The sequence below is a fragment of the Cariama cristata genome, unplaced genomic scaffold (assembly GCF_000690535.1).
Source record: "Cariama cristata isolate BGI_N322 unplaced genomic scaffold, ASM69053v1 scaffold10137, whole genome shotgun sequence".
Classification (NCBI taxonomy): Eukaryota; Metazoa; Chordata; class Aves; order Cariamiformes; family Cariamidae; genus Cariama; species Cariama cristata.
The window spans coordinates 1-14,806 of NW_009628341.1; the positions used below are offsets into that span (position 1 = coordinate 1).

The window sequence follows — 14,806 nt, forward strand, 5'->3', positions numbered from 1 at the left end:
CCGGCTTGGGAAGCAGCAGCGAGCAATGGAGATCGGCACCAGGCAGCAGGAGTTCCTCCTGAAGCGACTGTGTCCAGTGAGCCTGACGTCCCGGCGGGGTCGTTTGAATGAAGAGTGAAAGGAGAAATGTCGGATGGAGCGTATCCTGCCTTCATCGTGGACATGACAACATGGGCTGTGTTCCCGTACGGTTCTTCAGTTGTCAGCCTGGCTGAGGGTTTGAGGTGGAGTCTGCAGAGACCTGCTTGGGGCTTGTTCCTCTCTGGAGCTGCGATTCCCGCCTAGAGTGTGGCAATAAGAAGTTGGGTTTGTAACCAAGGGTGCTTTGGAGATGTGGCAAAAGGAGATAGAAGTCCCAAATGGACTGTGAAAAAGTGGATGCTGAGGGTGAGATGTTACAATCTACGCAAGTCTGGAGGCCATGGTGGAGCTCAGAATGACTTGGTGTTTGGCTTTGGCAAAAAAGGCGAAACATCGCTCAGGGGTGTATTTATAGTTCACATGTGAAACTGGAGACATCACAACTCTTTGCTCAGCACTGAAAGCCCTTAGTTGTGTATTGTGTGTGTGTTTTGTTACTCTGCTTTTGAGGAAAAGGTAAATAAACTTAGGAAAAGAATAACAGAAGTGATGGATTTAGGAAACATAATCTATGGAAGACAATAAGAAATGGCTCTCTTTTGGCTAGAAAAAGATGAGGGATTAAGGTCTTATTCCGTTTTCTGGCCTTTTTGACTTAGATCTGTTTAATAGTTTTAGGCTTCTGACTGTTTCAGCTATGCAGGGTGTGTGTTTGTACCACAGTATGTATGATTGAACAGATGCAATAGGTAGCAGTAAAAGTTTTAATAGTTGGGTGAATATTATCTGCTTGATTTCTGTTAGATGGATCTCTGACTTTATTGCTGAACAGAGTGTTTTGTCCCAGAATGTGTTTTGTTCTGGTTTTGGTTTTTAATGGTTCGAAAATAATCTTAAACGTTTGGAAATTTTTTACCTTATGTCAATTTCTTAACCAATTGTGTTTAATGTTTCTGTTATCTGTGGAGTTAGAGAGTGTTTTGTCCTAGAATGTGTTTTGTTCTGGTTTTGTTTTTTAATGGTTGGAAAATAATCTTAAACGTTTGGAAAATTTTTACCTTATGTCAATTTCTTAACCGATTATGTTTAATGTTTCTGTTATCTGTGGAGTTACTTGTTTCTCTTTTATGCATGTGAACTTTTTTTTTTTGAGTGAATTCTTTCTCTTGGAATTTCAAAAACATGGAAAGATTTGAGGCGCTGTTAGGCATTCTGTTAAACTTCAGGATGGAAATTTAAAGACCATCTGTAACAACTAAAGGTGTTATGATCTCTTTATAACATCTGGTACTTTGTAGAATTTGTTACATCAGTCACTTTTTTTCCTGTGCAAAGATCACAAATGAGACTTGGATGTAGAGTCTCTAATTATCTTGTTATCAGTTTTTATGTAAGGAAAAACTGGTAGTATGAAGTGTTTATTTTACTGAACAAATTATAAAAAATGGTTTCTGAGATTTGATTTAGAAATCATATGTATGAGAACTGTCTTGGCTCACTGTTGCCTGGGAATTTTGCGTGCAGAAGGACAGAAATACAGTGTATTCAGCAGGGATGAGTTCCTATGGAGAACGCACCACTGAGACATCTCAGATACCTGTTAGGTCCTCAGCCAATGTTTAACGTACACTTCCTTCTACTGAATTCCTTGCATACAGAATTGTTGCCACAAAAGTTCTGAGTTTTCTAGATGTTGCGTAGTTTACCCTGTAAGGAGTAATTCGCAGTATGTCCCTACCTCGTGAATTTTATTTTTTTTTCTTCCAGTGTAAGTATGGGACATATGAGGAAATAAGGTCTTAAAAATCTTGAAGAAATGCAAGAGTTACCACACCTGGCAGGACGTGTGGGTGGGAAAAAAGAAAAAGGATGAAATGAATTGGACGCATGGGAATGCATAGAAGTGGGGTTGAGAGCATTGTATCCACAAAAAACAAGGGTAAGAGAGAGGGATTTAGACATGCAATTTAGCTCCATCAAGCAAAATTTCTGCAACATTTTGTCATGAAAACTTGCAAGGAAAAACTTCCTCTGGAAGAGAATAATGTGCCTTCTATTTTGCGAAAAGATAGGAAAGGAGTGAATGGATTTCCAAATTATTGGCATAAAAACTTGAAACCCATGTGAGTGGCCAGGACTGTGTGCTGAAATCTTGTTATCAGTTCCCTAAGCAATTACCTGGAAACATTCTAAAAGTCTGTCACAGTTTCTCAGGACTGCGTGTCTTTTAGCAGGGATGGCGCTGATGGTAGTGATGAAGGTGGGATGGCACACGATGTGAATGCAGCAGTTCCTGGTGGAGCTAAGTCTTCTCATAAAAATGAAGACCTGTCTGATGATGAACTGGATGAATATGATTTGAAAAATTACGATGAAGAGGAATATACAGGTAATAAAAATTTAAATGTCAGATATGCAGTGGAAGTAAAGAACATTTTCATTTCTTGTACTTAAGACATTAGTATCCTAAAACTACGCAGTGCTATGTTTTGAATGCTGGAAATTCACATTTTTAATAATTTGCTTGTCCCAGTTTTGGAAGTCATTTAGTGAGTGAAACAATTCAGTGTCCCCTTCCCTGACACTAGGACCAAGAGTATGTTGGAAAGATTGTCACTCTCCCTTCTACAGTGCTGCAGCAGAGCCACAGAAGTCGCTGAAAGCACTAAGCAATTTAGCTTTCTGAGGTTCTTATGTTTGGAACTTGGAAGTTTATTTAGCCCACTCCTGATACTTTGCAATAGAGGTAATACAGGTATTGGTACAGGAGTTTCTAACTTCACCAGTCATTAACATGTATAAAAATGTTTTGAAATTCTCATCTAGGTGATATAAAACTTGGAGAATCTTTGGCTACCCTGGCAGTATATGGGAGTAATGATAATGATCCTTACATCACTCTAAAAACTACTGTAAGTACTATAAAAACGTTAACTATCTTAAACAGCATAAACTTAAGAAGCAGTTAAATTTTCCACACTGTCTTAGGGTCTGTAAGTGCTTGCAGTCCTTTTCCAAAGGTGTGCCAGATTTTTGATCAGACAGAACTCCTTTCTTTTTGAGGTTACTTTATGCAGTACGCTCTATGTGTGCTTTTTACGTTTTAAGTCAGATGTTAAGGCAAACTGGCTCATTATTTAAACCATGCGCCTCTCTATGTGGAGTGGTTTGTCACCCATCTAGTAGGACACAGAAAATGCTTGAAGAAATAACAAATCTCAGGTCACTAACAATCCAAATTAGAAAACTTCCCAAGACTCTTGCAGGACTCTTACACCTTCCACCAGTTGGTGGAAGAAACCAGGCTGAGGTGGTGTCAGGCTACATGTCAAATGAGGGGTATGGCATGAAGAAGTTAAGCCTATCTGCACAGCGTCCTGTGTGTTGACTGTTTCTGCCTGTCTAGTTTCCACCAAGTATCAGATGGGGAACACCTTTGCAGGAACTGGCTTTGTAGGAGCTCTGCAGGAGGTGAAGTCGTCTCTGGCTGTAGTCTAACACAAGTTAACTGTCCTGTTAGGCAACCTGTTTGTCTTTTCTTGGTGAACAGGGATGCAGCATGCAAGACATGAGGTAATCCTAGTCAACATCCGTATTGCCTTGGACAGAATATTGGGTGCCTCTTCAGAAAAGATACAGAGAGGTTCCAGAGAATATCCCACAGCTTATTTCAGAAGAGTAGATTGCGATTTATGATTGACTTAATTTGCAGGGAGAGATTGCAGAAATCAGTTACGAGGTGAGGTGGTGTGAGAAGAGACAATGTAATCTAGAGAGCAACCAGGAGAGACAATGATCATCTGGGGCAGAGTGATGGAGTAGATGAATTTTTATGACCTCTTCTAAGCATAAAGATTCTGAGGTTTTTCTGAGTGCCGTCCTTTCTATACTATTTTGGATTCTTTACAAAGCTAGTAAGATTGAAAGAAAAGAGTAGCTCTAGTCTTCTACCACAACATCTAGTTTGTGTGTCAGGGGACATTGTCAAAACATGTCAAAGCGGTCTCAGACAAGGAGTTGTTATGGTGACTTCACAGACTGTAACAAAGCTCAAGGAGGAAGGCATACATCTTACCTTTAAAATGAGTTCACTTGCCATGTGCACTTTGGGGCACTGTCTGTTTCCTCTGTGTTCCGCTGACTTGTTTTCTTGCTCCTGTGTACCAGTAGAGGAGATAAATGCTTTAAAAGTGATTTTTATAGTCAAAGAGGTATTCGCACAGGGATTCAGAGAGAATAAGAGCTGCATTTATTCTGTGTCAGAAAAGCTAACTTTTTTCCAGACATAGAAAAAGTGAACACCTTTTTGTCAGGCCTTTCTTCCTACATGCAAGTCCCTTCCTCACATTCCAAAAGAGTACTTTTTAGTTCTTCAACGTGCTTTTTCTGTTGTCTTTTGGTATTTACTACTAGTACTGTTGAATACTAAGTATTGTGTGACATTAAGTTGATTCATTCCAAGAATTTTAGTACTTGATAGAATTCAAATGTTGATGCTTGAAGTGAATAAAAAAAGAAATTAAAAGCTTGCAACAAGAAGTCCAAAAAGTCTTGTATGTGTTATATATTTGAAGGATGGTACTCTGTGTGAGACTATTGACTTTTATGTACAGTTCTTAGTTTTCCACTAACAAAAATTCCCTGAATGCCTTCCATTCCTCAGTAACAATAAAAATTAGATGAGAGGTTACATCTGTTCTGGTACAGCTGAATGCCCAGTATAGCTGTAGGCAGTACTTTTCTGGAAATATTTTCCAGAAAGTAGACAATGCTTTAATGCTTTTGGAATTGCTTCCTGGATGTAAGAAGCAGTTACTGCACGCTTATTGTGTAAAATGTTGTTACACTATATAAAGACATGAGAGCACAAGGGAAATAAGCTATGTATGTGGGCTCCTGGTGGTGATTTTCTTTTCAGCAGTGAGCTGCATCGTGGTAGCCTCAAAAGGTGGTTTGGTATTTGATAATTAAATGCCTCTCTAAATCCACCTAGGTCCACATAAACAGTCCTTCAGTCTTCATAATAACTATTCAGCCTCCCCATGATCGAGTCTGGTTCCTGCCTTTCTCTGTAAGATGGTTTTAGGTGGGTGGGCAGCAGGGTGTTGAGTGTTTTCAGTTATGGTTAAAAATTATTACTGATTCAACCTTTTGAACATGTGTAGTTTTGTGCGTTTATGTGCTTTGCGTAACATCCATTGTCCTCTCCTTTTTGCTGTTCAGGATCAATATGAACAGGAGGACTTTCTGATTAAGCCCAGTGACAATCTTGTCCTTTGTGGCAGAGTTGATAAAGACTACTGTAGTTTGGAGGTCCATGGTAAGTAACGTAGAGTTTGTTCCTTATGCTGAACCCAGGGAGTATGTCTTGCCTGGCCTGTTCCATATGGCTGTGTAGAAGGGGGAGGGGGTTGGTTTTTGGAAGATTTTTTTCACCTCATTTGCCCTGTGTGTTTTGTCCTCTTTCCTGTGTCGTGATGCTTTAGCCACTTTCCAGAACTAGAGTATTTCATGTGGGGTTATTGTTATTTAAAGGATAGTGTGCCTTTTTGAGGTTGTATAGCATTTCCTTTCCTTATTTAATTTCTAATGACATTTAGAAAATACTATGGCATTCTTATTCTCTAAACATATATTTCTTCCAAACATTCTTACTTTCCATATCATGCAAGCTTCCTCTAGTGGTTTGTTGTTTTTTGTTTGGTTTTTTTGTTTGTTTTGTTTTGTTTTGTTTTTCCCTTCAGCTTTCTCCTGGCTTCTTTAAATTGGCTTTTCTCTGCTAGGAGTAGAAGAATCAGCACCTTTATTAGCTTAGTTTTAGAAGATGATCCTTAATAAGGTCTGAATACCACTTGTTCTAGGGATGAATTTAGTTTTACCGTGTAAAAGGTTTTTCTGTTGCAGCAAGGAGCATGCTGAAGCTATCTTTTCTTCTGGTGGTTCTTGGGGGGAATGATTCTGGCTACTTCTGCTATGGTGCATGTTTCTGCAAGCAAAGTATTCTGTTTTAAGAAAACAGCAAGCCAAAGTGTTTGAAAGCATCTCTTCAGATATCAGCGTCTGACATTTTCTGTATCTGGAGATGTTTACAAATTTTATGAACTGTGTTATTTTCCCAATGTAAACATAAAACAATAGCACAGGCTTCTGTGGTTTACTGTCTTACTTAACTACTAAGACTACTTAGTTAACTGAAGGTTTTAGTTAGTATCTGAACATCTGTCACATGCACTTAAAAACAGCACAGTGATTTTGTGTGTGTGATGATACTATGTTATTAAAATAATTAACTTTTTTTTCTGCTATCCAGTTAGTAAATTATTTTGTTATAAGGAGAGAAATAGCTGGCTAAATGCTGTGTTTAGTATATGGTTACTTTACCAAAACTCTTCCTGTATCTCACTTACAGCCTGCTAAAGGTAACTTCATCTGACTTCTTCAGCTTCCTGTAATTTGAAAACTGTTTGTCTTCTACCTTCATTTCCCCTTTGATTTAATTTCGAATTCTCTCTTTTTTTTTTTTTTCCGAATTGCTGATTCTGTAAAATGAATGTCTAAACCTTCATTAATGTATCCTGATGTAGAAAGTGGTGGATATGGAGCATCTATTTGGAAGTGTTCTTACAAACAAAGTAGTGTAGTATGCTAGGAATAAAGTGTCTAGTTGTCACTTTAAAGTCCCTTTAAAGTCTAAGTTGTCACTTCTTTATCTAAAGTACATGGGAGAATGTTTGTTTATCTGTTTTATGTAATTCTGTGGGGTATAGCATTAGTACTTGGAGGCTGTGGCCCTGAACTAAAACTCTGAGCACACTGTGGATTTACATTCTATATCTCCTTGACAATTTAGTGTTTGCCACATCTGCCTTTTGCGGAAGTGACCTGTTTACAGTTCCTTGCTTTTCCTCTTCACTAATGTCTTGTATATCTTTAATTCTTTTTCAGTTTATAATCATGAAGAGGACTCATTTTATGTACATCATGATATTATCTTGCCTGCTTACCCTCTAAGTCTGGAGTGGTTGAATTTTGATCCTAGTCCCAATGAATCAGTAGGTAAATTACAAAGGATACTATAAATTTCCAGTTAAATAATTTTTACTTGAAAAGTATATGAATGTAATGTCACTAAATAATTTCCTCCAGTAGTGTGAACAGAAATAAAACCAAAATATTAAGATGGAAAAACTGAATACCAGTTTTTTTTAGTTTGGTGATACAGTCATCTTAGTGATGCTGCCAACAAGTGATTTGACTAGAACACTGGTTTTATTGCAAATAATTAAGTTATTGTCAATTAGCAGACCAGAGCAAGCTCTTCTCTAATCTGCATTATTTTCCATTTGCAAATGAAAAGTTGCTTTTGTTCAAACTCATTATGGCCAATGCAGTTGATCAACTGTAAAACACAGCAAAATTTATATATATTTATGTATTTAGTAACCTTTTTCCTGTGTTTTACAGATTTATTTTTTTCCATAGCACAGGGAATGTGGTTTTGTGGGGTTTTTTCCTTAAAAAAAAAACACCAAACAAAATGTGGGACTTTATACAACTTCTTTGAACAATTACTCGTACTGAAGGGGAAGTGTATTGGAGAGCAAGTAAATTTTTTTCTGGCAACATCTGCTGTCAGTTGATATTTTTTAATTGCTCCTTGTCAGTTAGAAACATCAAATATGTTCAAATAGAAGATTCTGGCACATAAGTATGAGTTCTACTTAATCAAAGAAATAAGCCACAGCTGGATTGGCAAATATGCTGTTTCGTAACTCAAAATAAATGTGGTTGCATTTGGGTTTCTGCTTCTAGGAAATTATGTTGCAGTGGGTAACATGACCCCAGTTATTGACATTTGGGACCTTGATATAGTAGAATCCTTAGAACCAGTCTTTTCTCTTGGAGACAAGAAAGAGAAAAAGAAGAAAAAGAAAGGAAAGAAAGTAAGTATTGCAAAATGGTTTATCTGGTTGGATGGAGGAAACTTAGAAGAAGGATAATGTCGTTATTACTTTTTTTCCTACAATGAAAAAATCATAGATAATCTGATTTAATTCCATCTGTCATATTGAAAGATGGTGTTCGGACAGCTTACAGAAGATAATGTCATGGTCATCTGCGATATGTTAGAATTGGTATTTTCCTGTGACTCAGACAGTTGAAAAGGTTTTGAGCAATAAAGAACAAGGTTGACACATAAAATACATTTACTCAGGATTCATCTCTGTTAGCCTTATGTATCTAAAATTTAAGGATATTTTAAGCTAGTCATTGAGATTGTCTAAGGTGAATGCATAGAGACACACCCAGAGAATGGCTGAATTTCTTTTAGTGGACTGCAGCAAAAACCTTAACTACCAAAGAGGAGGACTGAGGTTTAGATTGGATGCTAGGTTATGTGACATGAATGTGACCCTCGCTGTATGCCCAAATGTGTTGTTATGATTTGTCCAAATTCTTTGGTGTGTAAAACAAGTATGGAAGATAACATCACTTAAATTTTCTATATAGTGCATATAGTAGCCATTTCAGGAAGTGCTTAAAGACTCCCTAGAGTAAATAGGGAAGGTGAACACTGGATATAGAGCTAATCTTGGTTTCCCAAAGGAAGGAGCACTGCGTTGTTAGTCAGCTAAGGAAACACTCTGTGTAACTGTGAAGGAAGTTTACTTTTTGAGCTCTTAGATCTTCTGGCTTTAAAAACAATAAAAAAATATCCTTGGGAGGGGAATTTGTTCTGTGAAACTTGCTTCTGAAAATCACTGAGTTATCAGAATTGCTGTTGAAGATACCATTCATGAATGTTACCTCAATTTGAAATGCTAGTTGTCCTCTGTATGTATCCATACATTATCATTAAAGCCTGGAATTAAGAACAGAAGAGGAATGGGGTGGCTTGTGGGTGGTTTCCAGTTGCTGTCCCAAAAAACTTTGAAGCTTAACCATTTCAAATTAGAATTTGTAGGAGCTGGCAGTTACAAGGACCTAAAGCTCAGTTAATTGGGAGGAGAGACAGGGAACCTCCAGGAGTGTTTAGAAAGAAGCTGAAGAAGCTGCACATTAGCTGGAGACAAGGAAATTCCTTGTACTAGCCTAAAGGGAGTAACCCGTTCTGTAAGCCCACCAGCTGTGGATGGAGCAATCTGAGGTCTGGGGTAGGAAGCCAGGTGCAGGTTCTGCAGAGACAGTTCTATCAGAAGCCTTGCTGCACCAAGTGAGAATAATTTAAAATATGACATTGTTTATGAAGGCATTAAGGAATTCATACTAATGTGTTGTAATACTTGATTTCCATTGAAGCTGTAATTTTCAGAAGTCTGTTTATGTTGTATCTGCATACACAGAGTTTATCTTCGGAAGGGACAGTGACAGGACATACTGATGCTGTGCTTGATCTTTCATGGAATAAACAAAGCAGGTAAAAGAATGCTTGAATAACAATGGATGGTTACAAAATTGCATACTTAATTAGGTATACATTTTGCACACAATTCCAAAATCTTATGTAGTATAACATTGAACTTGAAAGCAGTGCTGAAATGAATCAATTCTCAAAAATAGAGACACACTCCTTTTTTTTTTAACTAGAAGTCTTGATTTATTTTTTTTTAAAATCTCTATATTGCTGCAGATCACTCCTTTTTTTCAGGTTGTCCAGATGAGGGGCAGGGCTAAGGTGGGTCTAAGCCATTTGATAAATCAGCTACATTTAAGTCAGATGCACAAACTGGAGAAGCAGAAGGGCTGCCCTGATCTGTGCAATCTGCCAATGACCTAAAATCGCCATTTCAACAGATAGAAGTAGATTTATAGAAGGAAGTCCTTGCTATGCTGGTTTTTTTTTCCCTCTGGCCTTTGCCCCAGAACTATGAGTAGAAAAGAGAGTGTAAAAGCCCTGATAGCACAGTTACAGAAATACCTCTGACCTTTGGGTTATCCTAGGCAGAGAGAATTCCCTGTTGCCCGAATGAACCAGCAATGAAGCGCTGCTGTTGAAGCAACACAAAGCTGGCCCATCTTGGGGGAGAGGTCAAGGACAATGTGCTGACTGAAGTAAAATGCTGCTGGTTTTTATTGCGTAGGTGGTTGTTAACAGTTCAGCTGTCAGAGGGTCCTCAGCATGGGCCTTGAAACTGTTCCAGTCAGACACGGGCTGATTTTTTTATTTTATTTTAATTTATTTTTTTTCGTGCTGTCACAAATGCCTCTGAAGATACACATAGTCAACTCTGCATACTTCTGATGAGCAGGTGTAAGCCTGCACTTGCAATGCTTTGTTACCTAGATACTGAAGAAGGAAACACCCACACAGACATGCAGTAAATGTGCATAAATTGCACTCTTAATTTACAGTGTGCTGTCTATTGTTCTTAAATTATACACAGATGCACAGAGTGTGGTAGTGATCATTCCATCAGTCTTACAAAAGAGTAGCTTTCATGTACCTAGAAATGGTTGTCTGGTGATAATATAGAGACAAGTCACAAAAATTATGGCTACAATAGTTAGATGTCTGGAATGCATAATTCTGTAATGTGCTGAGTTACAAACTCATTGATAGTAGTAGACCTTTCAGGAAATAAAAACAGCCTTGAAGTGGGAAGCTTATGGGCAAAACAAGGAACTTCTTGGAGCAGCTTATATTTAAATGTTTTGGGGTTTGGTTTTTGTTTTTTTTTTAAGCAAGACATGCTGTGACAGCTCTCTATAAATAGCTTTCTGCCTGTAGGTCATAGTGGTGTTACTGTAAAATGTTCTTATAGCCTTCACTATGCATTTTCTTAACTTTCCCTTGTAACATTGTTTGGAAGAATGTTAGCTCTTTCAGTCAGTAACACTTGGTAAATACAGAAAGAAAAAGGTGAGGGGAGAACAGTTTCAATCAGAAACAACATGTTAAGGCAATAGATTGGTTTTAAAAGCAATGGAGCAATGGTAGCAATTGTACTGTGTATTTGACACAGGCCTTTGAGAATGTTTTGAGTTTCTTCTGATTAAACTTCTAAACTGTGTTTATTTCTCTGAACACAATTGGTCAAATTTCAGTTGAAATGTGGGCTCTGTAAACTAACTAAAATGTTAGTGGTTCCTTTCAGCGTTCCATGAAGGGTGTACAGTGTTGGGTCTTCAATAGTTACATAAATACTCAGAGAGCACAACATTTTAAAAACAGGTTTGTCTGGCTCTTGGCCGTAGGTGTATGCAAACAGAACTGAGTTGCATCGGTAATGTTTAAAAGTACTATCTTAATGTCAGAGGAAGGGAAGTGCTTAAAAGCCTTTCTTGCTTTGTTTTGTTTGGGAAATCTTCCAGTAAATGATATTTTAAGTGGTGTTAGGGAGGAAATACAAGCAAAACTGTCAATATTGTTGTTATAAATGTTGTACTAATATAATGTAATATAGTCTGTTTGTAGTTTTCATTTGTGACTTAGAATTACCTTCAGGGAGTTATCCCTTGGGCTTGAGATATATAGTCTATAGACCGGAGTGTACTTGATCTCAGAATCGGGCTCTGTATGTGTTTTGGATTTTTGACCATTACTTGTTTGTATCTGTATAAAGATTTTTAAAACTTTTTTTTTTTTGATCCATTGTCAGGAATGTTTTAGCAAGTGCGTCTGCTGACAATACTGTGGTTTTGTGGGATATGGCTGTCGGTAAGCCAGCAGCCAGCCTGATGCTACATACAGACAAGGTATGTAATAATTGCTACGTTTCTTTCACTGTAAATACAGAGAAAAAAACAACGGCAGTTTTTCATTAGCTGCTTGGTAGTGAACCCGTAGAACAACATTTCTGTAATTTTCTAGCAACTGTGAAGAATTCTTTAAATTTCTGAATTGGTTCCTTTTGCAAACAACACCGTATTTGCTTCTAAATATTTAACTTACCCTTTAGAAAGTTTGCAAAGATTTACAGCAGTTTTCAAAATGCCTTTTGTGTGAAAGCCCTGATGGTTGGGAATCTTAAAGTGCTGGTGTAAGCTACAAAAAACAGATCTCTGAGCATAGGTCAAACTGTAACCGTCTCTTAAGGAGACAATGAGTGTTGGTTACAGTTTGTTCCAGGTAAGAAAGGTTTAATATAAATGACACTAAAATACCGTAGTGATGGGTACTTTAGAAATGAATTCATTTCATAGTAATTTGGAAGTTAGTTATTAATAGCTAGAACCTTATTTTGCTGTTAACAAAGTCACTGCCCTTGGCAAACTCCTGATTTTCATTTTTTGCCAACATCTGCATTTTTCCCCAAACTGGAAGCAGCTATTCTTTTCCTCCTCTAGCTTATTTTTTTTTTAATATCTAGGGCAGAAAGGGGGCATGTGGTTCTCTTCAGTTAAATGCTCTTGGAAAATATCTTGTTTCCACTGGGTGGGGATGTTTGAAATAAAATAATATGCATCTCTTGCACTGTTTTATGAGAAATCTGAGTGTCAACAAGCTTAATAGGAGGGTTTTTTGGGGGGGGGTGTTGGGGTTTTGGGGAGGGGTTGTTGTGCTCTATTCAAAGAAAGTTCCTCTGTGTGTTATATCTCAGTGTTTACTTTTTAAAATAAAATCTTCTGTTATCTAGGTCCAGACATTGCAATTTCATCCGTTTGAAACTCACACTGTTTTATGAGAAATCTGAGTGTCAACAAGCTTAATAGGAGGGTTTTTTTGGGGGGGGTGTTGGGGTTTTGGGGAGGGGTTGTTGTGCTCTATTCAAAGAAAGTTCCTCTGTGTGTTATATCTCAGTGTTTACTTTTTAAAATAAAATCTTCTGTTATCTAGGTCCAGACATTGCAATTTCATCCGTTTGAAACTCAGACCCTTATTTCTGGATCTTATGATAAGTACGTCAGGGTAATATTTTCAAATGTTATACGTAGGGAGGGTATTAGTATTGAATTAAGCTTGTTAAGTTGCCTCATGCTTTCTTTTTCATTTGCTTACAACTCTGCCAAATTTGAGTAATGCTATTATTTTTTTCCAGCAAGGTAGCCAGGTTTGTATGTGGCCAAACTGTAGTTTTCCTTAGCTCTTTCTCAGAATTAGCCAAATCCTTTAACCATCTGGACTGACAGTTTCTGTGCCAGGTGTCTGCTCCAAGCTGAATTTATTTCTTAATTTGGCCTTATGGCATTTTCTGCATTGGGAATGTGTCACTGCTCATGCCTGTGAAAACTTGTCCAGGTTTTGCCAAACTGTAAGAGCAGGGTAGGGGCATGAGGGTCTTAAAATCCCAGTCTGCTCCCTATAGCCTCTACTGATAGGCATGCCATAGCCAAAGTTTAACGGGCTATCTCCTGTGGTTGCAGCCTGAAGGTGCTGTGAAATGGTTTGTGTCTGCACACTTGGGCTAGCTCTGTAACTGCCAGTTCCTACAAGCCCTGCCAGCCAAAAAACTTCCCCTCTGTTCTCCCATCTCATAGGGGTAACTTTAATTTTGTTCCATAACCGTGATTTTCTTACAGATTTTTTTTTTCAATTCTGCTTTTAAGACTTTGTCCTTGTGTTAAAATATTTATAGACTTGTCAATCGTTAGCCAAGCCCTTATGTTCTCTGTCTTCTATTCTGTGTAATAGAAGACACTTCCTCTTGCTCACTCTTGCTACATCTGCTTAAGTGAAAGTATTGGAGAAAAACCTTTTTATTGTTGTTAGGAACCCGCTTCTGTCTACTTTCCTCCCCCTTGACTTCCTTCAGTAAAAAGAAGAAAAAAGTCCAAACACTGAGATCAGCTACTCGATCCCTTTTTTGGCTAGTCCTTTGATACCATGGACACCTCTAAACCAGTGTACTATCTATAAACTAGTAGACTTCCTTTGTGGATTTTTTTGGTAAAGCCTCACAGGACCACAGGCTATTCAATGAATATTGTCAGATGCCTTCACAACCTGTAAGTCAGACCTTTAAAAATTGCATATGTACTAAAACTGCTGTTGTAAAATGCCTGGTAAAAGAGCTGAGACACCTAGATCACATTTATTTGGCTTTAATTATAGTGGGAGTGGGTTACACTGTGGGTATTTATTGCAGTGAGATGTTGCAAGAGTGACATCGTCAGTCCTCTCTTGCATTTGCGTCCAGGAGCTTTTTGGGTTGGGACAGATTCTGCTGCCACTGGGCTGAGCACATGCCTGTAAAGAATCCCAGAGGACCCACTAACTCCCATCTGCTCTTTCTCCTCTTTGGAGTATCATTTCCCTAACCACTTGTAAAGCTTAATTTTTTTATTTCTTTTTATTAAAGCATATTTGAAAATGTTTGTATATGTATCACAAATGGTTTCCTAAGTAGTGCATCATTTTTGAACAGTCATTACTTGACTTTACTGAAGTCTGTTCATAATAAATTGATATATTTGCATAATTACAGTCTCCTATATGATAAGTATTTTACATATTGAGTAAATTCAAACTGTTTGTTTAGTTTCAATAGAATGGCTGTTTGTAACCAAGAGGAAATTTTGAAGCATATGGAAAAAGCTTGTGCTTATCTGAGAAATTTTCATCTGTTACTGAGTTGGAAGACTAAATGGTGAAGTTGTTTGCATTTTAATTTTTGATTTGTAGTTTACATGGAACTTCTATAGATGCCACTGGTAAAACAGACTTCATAAAGTGTTCAGCCGTGATTTTTTTTTTAATTTCCTGTCCCTTTTTCCCATAGATCAGCTGTGCTGTATGACTGCAGAAACCCACAAGATAACCATCGAATGTGGCGGTTCAGGGGTG

The 14,806-nt window shown here is 37.8% G+C and overlaps 1 protein-coding gene across 1 annotated transcript in view; it reads left to right on the forward strand.

The window, feature by feature from the left end:
* Nucleotides 1-2,346: 2,346 nt before the first annotated feature.
* PWP1 (PWP1 homolog (S. cerevisiae)) overlaps nucleotides 2,347-14,806 on the forward strand; it is a 16,292-nt gene continuing 3,832 nt past the window's right edge. Inside the window, exons 1-9 of the mRNA XM_009704772.1 lie at nucleotides 2,347-2,470; nucleotides 2,908-2,993; nucleotides 5,305-5,401; nucleotides 7,027-7,137; nucleotides 7,894-8,024; nucleotides 9,426-9,499; nucleotides 11,682-11,778; nucleotides 12,860-12,921; nucleotides 14,742-14,806. The exon at nucleotides 14,742-14,806 is cut by the window's right edge and continues 77 nt beyond it. Coding sequence (XP_009703074.1) covers nucleotides 2,347-2,470; nucleotides 2,908-2,993; nucleotides 5,305-5,401; nucleotides 7,027-7,137; nucleotides 7,894-8,024; nucleotides 9,426-9,499; nucleotides 11,682-11,778; nucleotides 12,860-12,921; nucleotides 14,742-14,806 — 847 coding nt within the window. The remainder of the gene's footprint in view (nucleotides 2,471-2,907; nucleotides 2,994-5,304; nucleotides 5,402-7,026; nucleotides 7,138-7,893; nucleotides 8,025-9,425; nucleotides 9,500-11,681; nucleotides 11,779-12,859; nucleotides 12,922-14,741) is intronic.